The sequence below is a fragment of the Periophthalmus magnuspinnatus genome, chromosome 1, assembly GCF_009829125.3.
Source record: "Periophthalmus magnuspinnatus isolate fPerMag1 chromosome 1, fPerMag1.2.pri, whole genome shotgun sequence".
NCBI lineage: Eukaryota > Metazoa > Chordata > Actinopteri > Gobiiformes > Gobiidae > Periophthalmus > Periophthalmus magnuspinnatus.
The window spans coordinates 27,667,160-27,681,973 of NC_047126.1; the positions used below are offsets into that span (position 1 = coordinate 27,667,160).

At 40.9% G+C, this 14,814-nt stretch overlaps 1 protein-coding gene across 7 annotated transcripts in view; it reads left to right on the forward strand.

The window, feature by feature from the left end:
- The first annotated feature begins 1,717 nt into the window (after positions 1 to 1,717).
- The window catches only part of sh3gl2a (SH3 domain containing GRB2 like 2a, endophilin A1), a 61,938-nt gene continuing 48,841 nt past the window's right edge, over positions 1,718 to 14,814 (forward strand). For 5 of the 7 annotated variants that reach the window (XM_055225550.1, XM_055225553.1, XM_055225560.1 and 2 more), the window contains exon 1: positions 1,720 to 1,946. In XM_055225550.1, the coding sequence (XP_055081525.1) occupies positions 1,902 to 1,946 (45 nt within the window). In that variant the 5' untranslated portion in view covers positions 1,720 to 1,901. Of the gene's footprint in view, positions 1,947 to 14,814 lie in introns of all 7 variants that reach the window. The other 2 variants (XM_033970203.2, XM_033970245.2) reach the window with 1 other exon arrangement.

A 14,814-nucleotide genomic window follows, 5' to 3' on the forward strand; every position in this document is an offset into this window, starting at 1 on the left:
CAAATCCCACCGTAGAATTCTGACCTGTCCTCCACCTCACTGTTAAACCGCAGGGACACGTGAACGCAACCAATTGGACCCACGTGAAATGTGCTGACATCATAACGTCCGTAATGTGCATGTGTGTATGTGTGTATGAGTATGTGTGTGCATCCAGCTAGCTTTAATGTTCTAATTATGTAATACTCTGTAGATTTCCATTGTCTAGCTACCATCTGTCATCGCAGCACTAATGAGCTAACAGAGGGCACGCTCAACAACCAGGAAACACAGTCCAGATCTGCCACCTCTGGAAACAAGATTTAACACAGCTGTCACCATCACTGGAGCGACGACTCAAGCCTAAAGGTTATATATGACACAAAATGCATTCATGTGCTCTTTAAGCCATGTCCAATACTGTTACCTCATCAAAAATATACCTGGAGTTGTGTTTTGTTTCATTCGCACATGCTTGAGTAACTTTTTATTCCTCCAAAGCTGCGTTAAACATGTGTAAATGAAACAAAACACATCTCCAGGTATGTTTTTGATGAAGAAACAACATTCTAACATAAAACAGGCCCTGTCATGTGTCTGCATTTGGCCCCTAGATGGAGTTGTGAGCTGGTGCAATGCTCTGTTCAATTTCTTATATTGAGCAGTTTATCTTGTAGTGAAAGGACAGGTGTTCCCTCTGGAGCTATAAATGCCATTCTGAAATATCACCTCCAACGTTCTCGCACACACCGGGTTCAATATTAGCAATTAGAGTAAATAGAAGATGTAAGATGTAAAAATGGAAGAAAACAACATTTTTTTGGTGTGAATTTTAAATGTTCACATAATGTTTTACAAATTATGAAAAAGAAAATCGGAATTTCAAAGCGACATCAGAGTTGGAAAAGACCTTGAGGCTTTTAAGCAGCTACTGCGTAAAAACTGGTAAAAAACGCAAATGGAGAGAAGCCAAAAGTAATCTTTTTGACGCTTCAAGAAATAGACACAAGTAACTTTAGTGTACGCTTTGTTTGTCAATGAGAAGCCCTACACGAAAAGGATCACATTAATTAAACCAATGATATTAATGTTTTACTTTCCATCTTCTTCCCTAGTTGAAGACACTATTTAAGATTGGTGACATTTTAGATGGGAAAGAGACATGTACTGCATTATGCATGGGCAGCCTACTTTGTCCAGCTCATTTAGACTACGTGCTGCTCACATTTTTGTAGAATAAATATGTTATCCTAAAATTCCTATTGTATGAAAAGTGCACATGACAGCCCCATGTTCTTTATACTTATCCCTATAAACTACTTTGACTTTGCTATCTTGATCATTTAGTTGTTTTAAATAGTTGCTTTATTTTCCTGATAATCTCTTTAGAGCATATGATTCCTGCTGGCTTTAACACTCTCCTCACCACTGCCCATAAGCTGCTTGTGTACCAGTAGTTTCTTAGTATCATTTGGCACTGTCCATGGTGCTGAAGCTGTCCAAATTTGAATCCACACGGGCTGATCTTTCTTAATCCGTGAATAATCTTTCAAATAAAACAGACCTACACTAAATAATCACTTCATTTTGCTCCAATGTCATCAGCGAAACCCGTTTTTTATTGTCTGTACTGTGCTGGCACGACGCGTAAAATGCTTTATAGTGAGGGGGCGGCTGCTTTAACGGGATCTACGTCATCACGGTGATTTAGCCACGCGCCCGTGCCATCCAATCGCCTGCGCACAGCTTTAGTCAGCCTGTTTTGCTCGCAGGACATCCCTCGCGTAGTCACCAGCGTATAGACTCCAGAGGTGATCCACGGCGCAGCGCAGCCCAGCACCCACACCCCGATACGAGCACCGTCAGCACCGACACCAGCGACCACCGACCACTTTAGGACCACCACCAGAACCGGAGACATCATGTCCGTAGCGGGGCTGAAGAAGCAATTCCACAAAGCCACTCAGGTAACAAGACGCATTACATTTGCATTTGGTTTTTGCGTATTTGTCAAATGTTCCGCAGAGTGGGTAGTCTTCCTCGGTGCTCCTATCTTTGCTTGCACCTCTCCTATGGCTGTTTGACTTGTTTGAATTCTGTCGTGGTGCAGCACTGCGCCAAAATATATTATTCACGCAACGTCAACTGTGTCTACTCATGCGTGGAAATCGTGTTGTGTTTTCTGGGGGTAGTGGGTGACGCTGCTGTGGGTGGTTGTAGTAAAGACACGACACGGGGGCGTCAGTTACCCTTCAGATGACATTCCGTGCACATCTCCGGTGCGTTGTGCAGATATACGCGCTCACTGTGCCTGTCCCGTAGCGTCTTGTCGTTGGAATGCGCAGGTTGTGTCCAGATCACGGTCCAAACCAAGGTGCCGTGTGCGCGTTTCAGCCAACCAGCAGTGGGAACTCCGACGCGGTGTTATGCAATCGGAAATCCGCTGCTTCCATCAGCACGCCATGACCTCGGCGCCCTCCAAACGCGCTTTTATTCCTCACGAGCATGCACGACTATTGGTTTATTAACATCTGTCCCCTGCACCAGACTGGGGGACTCTCTGGTCTGGAGCTGGACATTTGTAATGGGAATAACACGTTGAAAATGTGTTTAGTTACAGAACAGCCAACTGAATACCTGCATTACTGTAACTGCACTTTGTAACTGTTCTGAATCAGAGTACTATATTCTGAATACTTCAAATACTTTTACACTGAGTTGCATTATAGTATAGTGGAAAAACATGACATATAATTACTAACAGCTTGATTTTTGCTGCACTTTTTCATTCATTTATGTTGAATAGGAGAAGAAAAAATTGTACACACACATTGTAAGAGCTGCTGTTTTCTTTGCACCTTTTTATTGACCAGGAACACACACAGGACGCAAAAACTGAACAGGGTTTATTTCAAAGGAAAAGGAGCTGGGTCGGAGGCTGAGGTGATCGGTGGGTCGTAAAAAAAGCAAGAAAAAACAAACTCCGAATAACACAACGAAGCGAACTGGGCCGAGCAGTTATAAAACCAAGGGAGTATAAGCTGATGATGTAGCAGTGTGTAGAGAAATGAGCAGAGTCTTTGTAGTACAGAGTTTGAAGCGTGATTGGTGATGGGCTGCAGGTGAGTAGTGGGTGGTAACCATAGGTGAGGGCGGTGTCAGACTCTCCGCTCAGCTCCAGGCACAAAAACACAGAAGAGAGGAGGGAGAAAACACAAGAAGACACAGGGAAAAACTGGAATCCTGACAGTTCCTCACTAGTGCCATGCAGTTCAAAGGCGCAAATTGAGGGATCAAGTACTGCCAGGCCATGTTCATTCGATTTTAGGAAAGGAACTATATTCTGAATACCACCAAATGAAAAAGTAACTGTACCACAATACAGTTACTCAGAATTAGTGCTCTGAATGTGTATTTTTGGTGCATGTGTTCAGGTAGGCCTACTTCACAAGACTGGACATTCTGTTTGGGAGGGCGCTGAATGAACTGATTCACACTGTCATTTAATGTTGTATTATTTTGCCATTTTGGAGTGACCTGAGCAAACTGAACTAGAAAAGACCGAAAATTACCTCGAATTCAATATCTCAAGTGCCAGAGATGGTGACACAAACATTTTTATATTACTTTGTTCCTCCACTGGGAAAATTGTGATAATATTATACCCTTTAGCAGATTTTAAACAGCCACAGCAGACTTTAAGCAACAAAAATCTGCTGCAGCCATAGACTGTATAACACAGTGGACGAAGTGAGTGTGACGTCACCCACAGCGTTCAGTCAAATGAAGCTCATCGCGGTTATTGGTGATAGGAACGAATTTGGAGTGAGGTTGTTTAATATAACGCATCTGCTCGCCAACACCGCTGGTTTAGGGGGGAGCAGGCGCTTGGCAACGCTGTCAAACCTGTTGCTAATGCTAACGAAAGCGACCTCGGGGAAAGAAGCTGCTTCATTGGTCTGTTATTAATGTTCATATCCTGATTTATGGACAAAATAGCCAGATAAAAACACCAGGATCATGTAGCACGGATTAATACAAACATGACCAAAATGATGAGCCTGACAGCAGCAGTTACGGAGAGACGGGTGACAGTTTTTAAATAGAAAGCGAATTGGAGCCAGAGTTGTTCACTTCCTATTTGGAACATGGTGGCTTGCAGGTTAGCAGGCCGCAACTCCGAAAAGGTGAAAAACCACTGCTCTAATACATTGCAAGATTTGGTCCTGTTTGTTAGCTATATGGAGGGGGGGGACATTTTAGGGCTATTGTAAATGTGAGAATGCCATGGCCCGACACAGATATAGCATATTATATTAAACTATATGTTATCTTGAAAACTGGTATCACTCCATAGATCTCACATCAGCATGTTGGAAGCCATATTGATTCATAGACTATGGTTGTGTGTGTGCACCTTTCAATTTTATTCAGGTACCAGTGCTTCAAAAATACCAGTTTTTGACACCGATACCTGAATGTTTTTGTCCATTTTCTACAGACACCGTTCATTACCTAACTCTTTCATCAATTTTCCTCTGATAAAACTTCCAATTCATCTTTTTTCCAATTAATTTCCTTCATATAATGTAATTACATTCAATAGCTGAATAATACTGAATATTATATGTTTTGCGATGAGCTGGCATGCAGTCGCTCTTGAACTCCCACCATAGCCCTCTCGCAAAACCATAAACGTTTGATGGATTTAATCTTTGACCTTTACATTTTAATTGGCATTCTTCTACGCCAACCACTGCTAGTTTGCCACATAAATATCCCTTATGTTTGACAAGCTGTGGCGCTGATAAGGGGGAGCACCGGTCGCCGATAGTGACAGTAATGATGGTGAAGGTGAAGCGGCGAGAATGTCAAGCTCTGTTAATTGCCCATCTGACCTGTATGAGTCAGACTACAGCTCTATATACATCATAAAGACCCTGATCCTAGTACTTCAATTAGCGCTTTTATCTGTTGCCATTTCACCAAGACAACCAAGCTATATATACATATGTTTATTTCTATTGCTGGTTAATGACATGTTTACAGTGACAATAATGGACAACCTGAACCTTGTATCTAGTGTAGTGTTATGAGAATACAGCATTTTAAACCATTTCTATTCTGAAGATGAAACTTTTTAGGTGTTTTTTTTTTTTTTTTTTGTGGTACAGTGATTATAGTCCTATTGTGCTTTGCTATATTCACATCGTAATTGGTGAAAAGGTCCTATATTGCACAAAATTGACTCTTATGAGCTTTAAGCCATGTTGCAATGTTGTTACCTCATCAAATACACACCCAGAGTTGTGTTTTGTTTCATTCACACATGTTTGAGTAATCCTTTACAGTTTGTCTACATCTCCAAAGCTCAAAATACTCTGTTCCACATTGCGATGTCATGAAGCGGTAGTTTTTAAGTTAACAGCTCCTTTTACCATTGTTTGGCAATTTTAGGGCTGAAATACTGAAATTTCTGAAATAGTGCAGGTGTATGGTGTAATTTTAAAACACAGTAGAGCTTTTCCTGTATTGCATAAATATGCAGGGTTTGTGTGTTAAAAATGTGAATGAAACAAAACACAACTCCAGGTCTGTTTGTGATGAGAAAACAACATTATAACACAGATCAGAAAACACTGTAATATGGGATCTTTAAAGCTGGACTATGTAACTCTTCTTCCCCTGCTTCTCTTCATTAAGATATTTATGCTTTGCCTGCACTGATCCACAGTACAGAATTAAACTTATTTATTATACATTAACTCAATTGCAAGAGTTTTAAATGCTTAAAAATCCCTCGAAAAACATGCATTCTTACTTGCCTCTTCATAGGTCTGACCTGTAATTTACTGTGGAACTGTCACACTGTGGAACATTGCAGGTAAAGCAAAAATATATCCAGGTAAAGAAGCAAAAAAGTTACCTAGTGTGCTCTTTAAATTGCTGTTTTAATGCTAAATAATAGTTTTACCTGATAGTCCTGATAGACCACACACACTTTTTCTTCTAAATGCTCCTAACTATGCTTTCTTTGTGGCTCTAACAGTAAAGGGGGAATCCAATTCACTTCAATGGAGAATTTGAGAAGTCTCGCCTTAAAATCTGATATAAAGTAGGCTGACTTATGTAAAATGTTTAAAATTCATGTGCCCCGATTCTGTGGGAGGCTTTAAAACGGCTCTGTAGTCCCTATAGAACTTATTAGCCTTCGAGATCGGCAGCTTCATGCAAAATAATACAACCCCAGTGATGATGGCGGACTGGAATAAAGTGAAGAGTTTCAGTCTGTATCTTTGCCAACCCAAATCCACTCTTTCTTTCTCTGCCCAGCTAAACACGCAGTTGATTTCTGGTGATTCATTGGCATATCTTATTATGCCACATTTAGATGACTAATATCAAGTACATCAGTTAACATGGATATATCTGATTGTGTTAATGTGTTAATGTGTGTGATGATGAATGTATTTGCACCTATTTACTTGGCCCTTGTTCTGTCTTCCTACTCATTCTGTCCGTAAATGAGCACTCTCGAGGTGTGACTCTCAATAACATGTCGAGGATACATCTTCATTTGTGCGTTTACAGCGTTATTCCCTTGGCCCGGCGGCTGTGTTTGTGTGCGTGTGGGCAGTATTCATCACACTCGCATCATGAAGCAGGTTAAAGCACCAACAACCCAGGTTCAGTTCTGATTGTAATACCTTTTTAAAGCCTTAAACCCAAACCTTGACTAACCTGTTTAACTCATGTGAACTTTAAACACTGGTGTAAATCTAATAATTGCGAATTTACTTAATGGGGACCTGAAGTCATTAGGTTTAAAAGATGTATTACACTCACAACTGAATCTGTGTTGCCAGTGTCTTAACCTGCAAGTTTTGATCATGTTTTTCTTCATTAGCAGTGACTAATGATGCAGCTGCTGGGGTTTAGTGAGCTTTCAGAACAGGCACCTTTGAAACTGGCAGCACAAACGAGGGACTCATTTGAGGCTCATTCTGCTTTCTGATTGGATTATCATCTTGAGAACAAAAACGCTATATTATAACATAAGCAGCTTGGCCATCGTGTCCAATGTTTTTATAATTAACAATAAATCAGCTTTGTAGTGTGTGGCTATGGTTTAGATTAGGATCAGTCTCCAGGAAATGTATGATGTCCCCAAGAAGCATTGAAGGAGCGCTTCATGGACCTCTAGGCAGTAATGAAAAGTAGTACAAAAATGGTAAAAGAGATAAAGGGAACGCCAATGTACAAAAACACAAAAACTAAAGCACTCTCTTATGAATTTAAAATGCCTTTATTGGTTATGGCAGAGCTGCAACGCGTTTTAGCCTACTGGCCTTCATGAGAGGGATAAAATATCTGCGTGTGTGTGCGTGTGTGTGCGTGTGTGTGCGCGGTCCTTCTTATATTCCCAGTGATGGAACAATAGAAGGCCCCCAATGAACCCTCCGCTCCCCTGACACGTTGCAGTAATCCCTGCCCAGACTCCCACAGCAGACATGGCAATCTGGCTACTTAAAACAAGACATGCTGCTATTATGGTAGAGCAAGGGACCCCCGCCTCGCGACAGAAGGAGTGGGATCAGGAGATTAAAGTTTGGATGAGAGATTGGGGGAATGTATTGATGGGGAAATATATTTTGAGGTATGGTTTTGATGGTTGCGAATGTCTTGTTTTTTGTTTTGTATTTTTATCCTAATGCCATCCTGTCCACAGTTTCCAGAGTGATGAAAATCTAGTACCGTTGCCATCGCTATATACAATTCCAAATCAATTACTATATCCTTTGAATGGGCAAATGTTCAAGATATCTCCAAAAATGACAACACTGAATAACATTTTTTCTCTCCTATTGATCAATCCTGATTTTTAATTAGTTATTATTGTTGTTTTATTATACATTTATAAAATGGCTTTCAATGAACATAAACAAAACAAGTCTGAACCATAGACTGTATAAAGAAGTGGACTAAGTGAGTGTGACGACACCCATAGCGTACGGCTCCAGTCAAATGAAGCTCATCGAGGCTAGCAGTTATAGGGGCCATTTTGGAGCTAAGTTCCATATTTGGACCACGAGTATCTGTCGTAATGCTGGTGCAGGTGGGACCAAAAGGTCCAGAACTCGGAGCAAGTTTACAGGGTTTATTTACAGTTTGTGAAATAACAGACAAGTACAGATTAGACCGGCGAGGAGCCGGGTGCGAGCCAGAGTCCAGAAATGCGTCGCGGAGAGCAGGAACAGGGAGTAACCAGTATCGGAGCGGGAGACAGGAACAGAGATGGAGCCAGGGGCAACGGAGGCTGGGAGCGGGAACCAGAGCGGGAAGCGGGGTGCAAGCCGGGGTCCAGGACGAGACAAGGTGGTGGAGACAAAACAGACAATACCGGAGCAGGAACACGGGGTCAGGAACAGAGCCAGAGGAGCTGGGACGGTCCAGGGAGCAGGAATCTGAGGGCAGCAAAAATCCAGTCAGCATCAAAAAGGCAACAAGGGAGTACAAAAGCAGAGCAGGAATAGTCACGTTTGACACGTGGACGATCTGGCACCGAGAGTCTGGTCCTGGCTCCTCTTATCCACGGCAGGTGGCAATGATTGCACTGATGGGATGCAGGTGCGCGCAGGAGGAGCCAGGAACTCCGCCCAGCTCCAGGTTCAGGCAGGTGAGGGAGGGGAAAAGCACACAGGGAAACAACACAGGAGACAGAAATGTGTGCATCATGACAGTATCATAGCAACCAAAGAGCCAATTCAGAGTGAAGCTGATGAAGGTAATACCCCTTCCTGTTCTCACCGCTGGTTTAGCATCGAGTGGGCACTTAGCAACGCTGTCAGTCAAACCTGTTGCTAAGGCTAGCGGCAGTGACTTTGGGGAAAGAAGTCACCTGATTTGTCTGTTATTAATGTTCATATCTTGATTTACAGAAACAAAAGTGAAATAAAAACCCCAGGATCATGTAGAGCGGGTTAGTACGAACATGTTTAAACCAAAATGACGAGGCTCACTGCAGCAGTTAGAGAGAAGGGTGACAATTTTTCAATGTAAAGTGAATTGGAGCCAGAGTCGATGGAGCCAATGTTCACTTCCTATTTGGGACATGGCAGCTAGCAGGTTATCTATGTCCATTTATTTAAACAGTCTATGATCTGAACTCTGCTCCACACCACATGGTTTTATTGACAGTAAACCTATAGACCTCTCGATGAAAAAGACCCAAGCATAGCACTGACCATTACATATTACTGAATATCAAATTTGCCCTTCAGTCTTAGCATCCTGTTTTAGCGAATATGGGTCATAAACGGCTTTATTTTCAGAGTAATATGTCCCGTAAGTAATTCCTCTGACGACCTTTTGCAACTTAATGGTGCTTGTCTGTATTGTACCCATGACACCCATTACACAACACTGAAAATCAAGAGAAAATCTGGTTGCATTCTAAGAAGGCCTTTTTTCTATTAGGATGCAAATGATTACATATTATGTGTAGTGGGGGGCCATGCATTGTCTACATCACTGATTTGCAACCAGTGTGCCAGGGACTCTAGTGTGCCTTGAAGGATTGCCGGGTTGCCTTGGAAAAATATCAAATTCTGAACCAAAAAAAGATAAAAATGACCAAAATTCCAAATTCTCTAGAGCCTGACAGTGACACAGATGTTATTTACACCTTTTTGCTCAAATGAGTGTGATTTGATAATGTGTTAGTGGACGTGTGCCACAGTGTCTTTTTAACAGCAAAAGTGTGCCAGGACTCAAAAAAAGATTGAAAAGCACTGGTCTAGGCAAGGCAAGTTTATTTACAGCACAATTTATACACAAAGTAATTCAAAGTGCTTTACAGAAATACAAAAAGACATTAAAATTACAATATAACAAATCAAAACATAAATAATAATTATAAAATGATCATTAAAAGTGACGAGTGCAGAATAAAACCCTTTCAGTCGTATGCACAGCTAAACAGAACCGTTTTGAGCCTGGATTTAAACATTGTCAAAGTAGAGGCCCTTCAGGACGACTGTTCCAGGTTTTGGCTGCATAAAACTGAAACGCCGATTCCTCATGTTTAGTCCTGACTCTGGGCACCAGCAGGAGGCCGGTCCCTGAAGTCTTCAAAGTGCAAGATGGAGCTGCTTTAAAGTTTATTTTCTGAGCCACAGGAGCCAGCGCAGAGACCTGAGCACAGGACTTGTGTGCTCATACATCCTGTGTAATCATAATGTCTAAATACTGAGAAAGAAAATCTGATCATCTGGTCTCATATCTGGTCTCTGGTCTCATATCTGGTCTATAGTCTCATATCTAGTCTTTGGTCTCATATCTGGTCTCTAGTCCCATATCTGGTCTCATATCTGGTCTCACATCTGGTCTCATATCTGGTCTATAGTCTCATATCTAGTCTTATATCTGGTCTCTGGTCTCGCATCTGGTCTCGCATCTGGTCTCTGGTCTCATATCTGGTCTATAGTCTCATATCTAGTCTCATATCTGGTCTCACATCTGGTCTCTGGTCTCATATCTGGTCTATAGTCTCATATCTGGTCTCTAGTCCCATATCTGGTCTCACATCTGGTCTCTGGTCTCATATCTAGTCTTATATCTGGTCTCTGGTCTCATATCTGGTCTCACATCTGGTCTCTGGTCTCATATCTGGTCTATAGTCTCATATCTGGTCTCATATCTGGTCTATAGTCTCATATCTAGTCTTATATCTGGTCTTTGGTCTCATATCTGGTCTCGTCTCTGGTCTCTGGTCTCATATCTGGTCTTTGGTCTCATATCTGGTCTCATATCTGGTCTTTGGTCTCATATCTGGTCTCTGGTCTCATATCTGATATTAGAGCCGCACAGTCCAAACCCTCCATTAGTCCCCATTTATTAGTTACACAAGACTGAATACTGCCTGTTTTACGCAGCAATTCTAACTTACAACAGTTAAACAATCGTCTCCATTATGTAAGTTACCTTTTATCTCACCATTGAGAGATGAAACAAACTCAGTGACCTTGGCGAGCTGGTTCTATGGAAGCAATATCCAATGCATTAGTGAAATGGGCACTTGGACAGTTTTATGCAAACAGGGACAGATTGCTGATCCCAAAATGCTGCATTGGCTTCATTGTGCAATGCGTCTGTAATTGCTAATTAGCACTGCAGCCTTGTCTGATACATCTTCTAGCATCTGCGGCGAACAAGGGTATATTTAGTTGTTTTTTTCTTTTTCGTGAGGAATGGTCCATAAACACATAATATGGAGTTATTGGGGTTTTATGAGTTCCATGCACACCCAGCTCTCTCACACGTATAGAAGGCGGTAATCTATTTCTCCGTCTTGGTGACATCCCTCTCCATCCCTCAAGCCAAGGACATTATGCCTCATGGTGCAGCATTAATAACAGTGGCCATTTTGAACAGGGAGGGGCAGGGCATGATGGGTAACCCTGCCAGAAATTGGTTTATTTAATTCATGTATTTGCTGAATTATAAGTTCTGCTATTTCTCCTGCAAGGCAATGATGGGGGCGGGGATTATTAAAGGTCATAATTGTGTGTTTTATTGGATTTTGGATACATTTTGGGTTATATTGGATAATGTGCAGAAGTTAAAATTGGGCTAATAATAATAATAGCTGCTTGCGTCAAACTAATGTTGGGACACATTCTACGATACTGCTAGGGAATCTGTGAAGTAAAAGGATCTAACAGAATTTAGTATACAGTAGTAGTATAGTATAGTGCAGTATATATTCAAATTCCTAGATTACCACCTGATGACATCATGCAGTGAGACTGAGCATTTTGGTCTCTAGAGAAAACAATGGAATACATATGTCTAGTTTGGTGACAGTTGGATGGACGGCTGAATAGTGATGCAAAAAGATAAAAAAGATATTGCATACTTTGACCATAATGCTACAATGCTGCTATAAAATCGATACCAATTCCGATACCAAGATGATGAGAAGTCCGTGGTCCTGGTAGTTTCCACAGTGGTCCATGGGCGTGTACTAGTCTATGTGTCTTATACTTGTTGAGCTCAAAATCATTCAAAATCTATTCAGGAAAGGTTAATTTCTGTCCTGTGAATGTGACTTTTTTAGTATTGATACCTGCTCAAATAACTATTTAGTTTCGATACTAGTTTTATCTGATTACTGTCTGATTTTCGATACTTTTAACAACCCTAGTCAAGTCTACTATACTCTAATTCATATTGCTGAAATCACATCATGAAACCCGATTTTCCAAATGATGCAAAAGTGTAGTAAAGCTCTCATCTGGATGGGTTGCCATGTGCTTGCAGTAGGAGCACGCAGACATGTTCATTACAGCGTGGGGGGTGTGTGTGAGGAGCGGTGGAGGACGGAGCGGTTGGCACAGGATTTGACTGAATTTGCCAGAGTGGCTGAAAGATGGAACAGAAAGAAAAATGAATATTGGAAAAAAAAAATGAATAGTCTATAGAGATTTGAGTTTTTCCAGAACAAACCATTTTCCTGCATCTCGTTATTGGCAGAGAGAGGGAGAGTATTCACTTGGGGGGTTTGGAAATTTAATCCGTCTTCATGTGCGTGGCTATTGTGTCATGATCTAACATTAATCCTGAAATGCAATGTGTGGGATTAGGGGATTGTACCACCACCTCCTCCTATTTAGATGCAAAGACCTAGGGACCTATAGAATGAACTGTATATTTTCATGAATTCAAGGTTTAGCCCAAGGAGAGTTGTTAGATACTAATACTAAAATTAGTATCGAAACTAGACAGTCATTTGAGCAGGTATCAATACTTAAAAAGTCACATTTCTAGGACGGAATTGAACCTTTCCTGAATAGATTTATATCAGAACAAGTATAACACCAGACAGACTGAGGTATATTTTTTTGTCATGATCGAACAGTATTGAGTATCAAGTCTAGTTCTTAGTATCGAAATTGAGCACCAACAGCAAGTAGAAGTATGTTACAAGTTCAATATGAGTTAGAGTTGAGTAAATATTAGAGCGAATGTTTGTCCATGTATGTTTTTAACTACAGCTTTTACACCGCGTAAGACCTCGAGTTGCAGGGAAAGTAACATTTTTGACACATGAATGAAAAAAAACTTTGTATAAAACTAAATATTGTATAGCTGTATTTAAAGTTGTAATTTTGGCTTTTGCATGTAATGTTTAAAAATTTGGCATTAAACTCTCACAGTAAGAATGTGTGGTTTTTTACGGTAGTTTTTTAGTAATAAAAACAGATAATGGCATACTCTGATATTCCAGTGTAAGCAATAACACAGAACGAGTAGCGAACCCTTCCACCAGCAAAGTTGCATAGGTTAACTTGGAAAAAGTCTAAATATGGTGTATGAGGCTTTAAAGTTTGTTTCAGCGGGTCCTTTGTCACTCATGATACAATCACAAAAGCTACAAGTCTGATAAATATAAGTTATAGAGAATTCCTGTTGTTTGGTGTTTATATACCGTATTTTCTGGACTAAATCGCTCCGGAGTATAAATCACGCCAGCCAAAAAATGCATAATAATGAACAAAAAAACATAAAAGTCAGATTGAATTCTTCGTCCTCTGTGTCACTTCTGAACAACTCCGCCAACTCTGAAGGAAGTTCCGCTTTCCGCTTCTTCTTCTCCGTGGCTGTCATCAGACTGAGCAGAATATGATTTTCTTTTAGTTTTCATTTTGTTCAGTCTTTCTCAGATGTCTTTTAAATTACTGCAATATTGAAATCATCTGAGTATAAGTCGCACCCCCGGCCAAACTGAAAAAAAGTGCAAGTTATAGTCCTGAAAATATGGTAGGTATTAGGTATCTTAAAGCAGACCTATTGTGCAAAATTTACTTTAACCATGTTATAGCTGTTTCCCCTCAACATTTACTCACCTGTGTAGTAATCTGTGAATGTTTGAGCAATCTTTTAAGTGCTTAACTTTCAAGGCACCATTTAGTCCTAACCCTAACTCTTGTTTTCACCACCTCCGGCATACGCCCACTGTCTATACTTCGCTTGCCAATAATCTGTGATATGCAGGATTCGTCAGTGTCATGTGCAGTTATCCATCGGAGGTCTTGACAGCTGCACGGCTCTTTGTTGCTATGACGTTTATGGCGACATCAGCTCCAACTGGGCACCGCCGTTTTCTAACATGGAAATTAGCAGACTCTTATTAAGTTGTTTCAGGTGAATATTGCGATTTAAAATGTGAAAATTATAACCTAATGATCCACATGTTTCATAGTTTATACATATATAGCAGACAAAAGCACAATGCGTCTTCTTTAAGATATGTAAAGTCTAAAACCCCACAGGATTTATCTACCAGCATCTCAGAATCTGCATATTTTAACACCACAGCTCTATAAAATGTGTATAACATAAAACTTGACAGTAGTTGTTTACACCAGTAGTACAAATGTCTATGCGCCATCTTGTAGTTGTATAAATCACCTGTTATTAAGTTATGTAAATGAGGAACGCACAGCTAACATCCATTCTAATTCAGAGTGTACTGCAGTTACCGCGCTGTGTAATTTCACCGTTCGTGTTTCCTGTATAATTAAGAGCAGCCATATTGACGCGGACAGGCTATCATTCTAGTTGTGAAAGTAATCCTTCATTTGATAGTCAGCTCTGGTCTGACTGGAGGTTCCCTGGTTGTGCTCTGAATACTAATGGGACTGTACTGTACAAGGCCGACTCCTACCCTCTGAGCCCCTCCTGTCAAGTATCGATTTAAACTCTGGCCTATATCTACATGAGGAGAGTCCAGGGAGGTTTCATCTGTATGTACAAGTATTACACGCTTTTTCA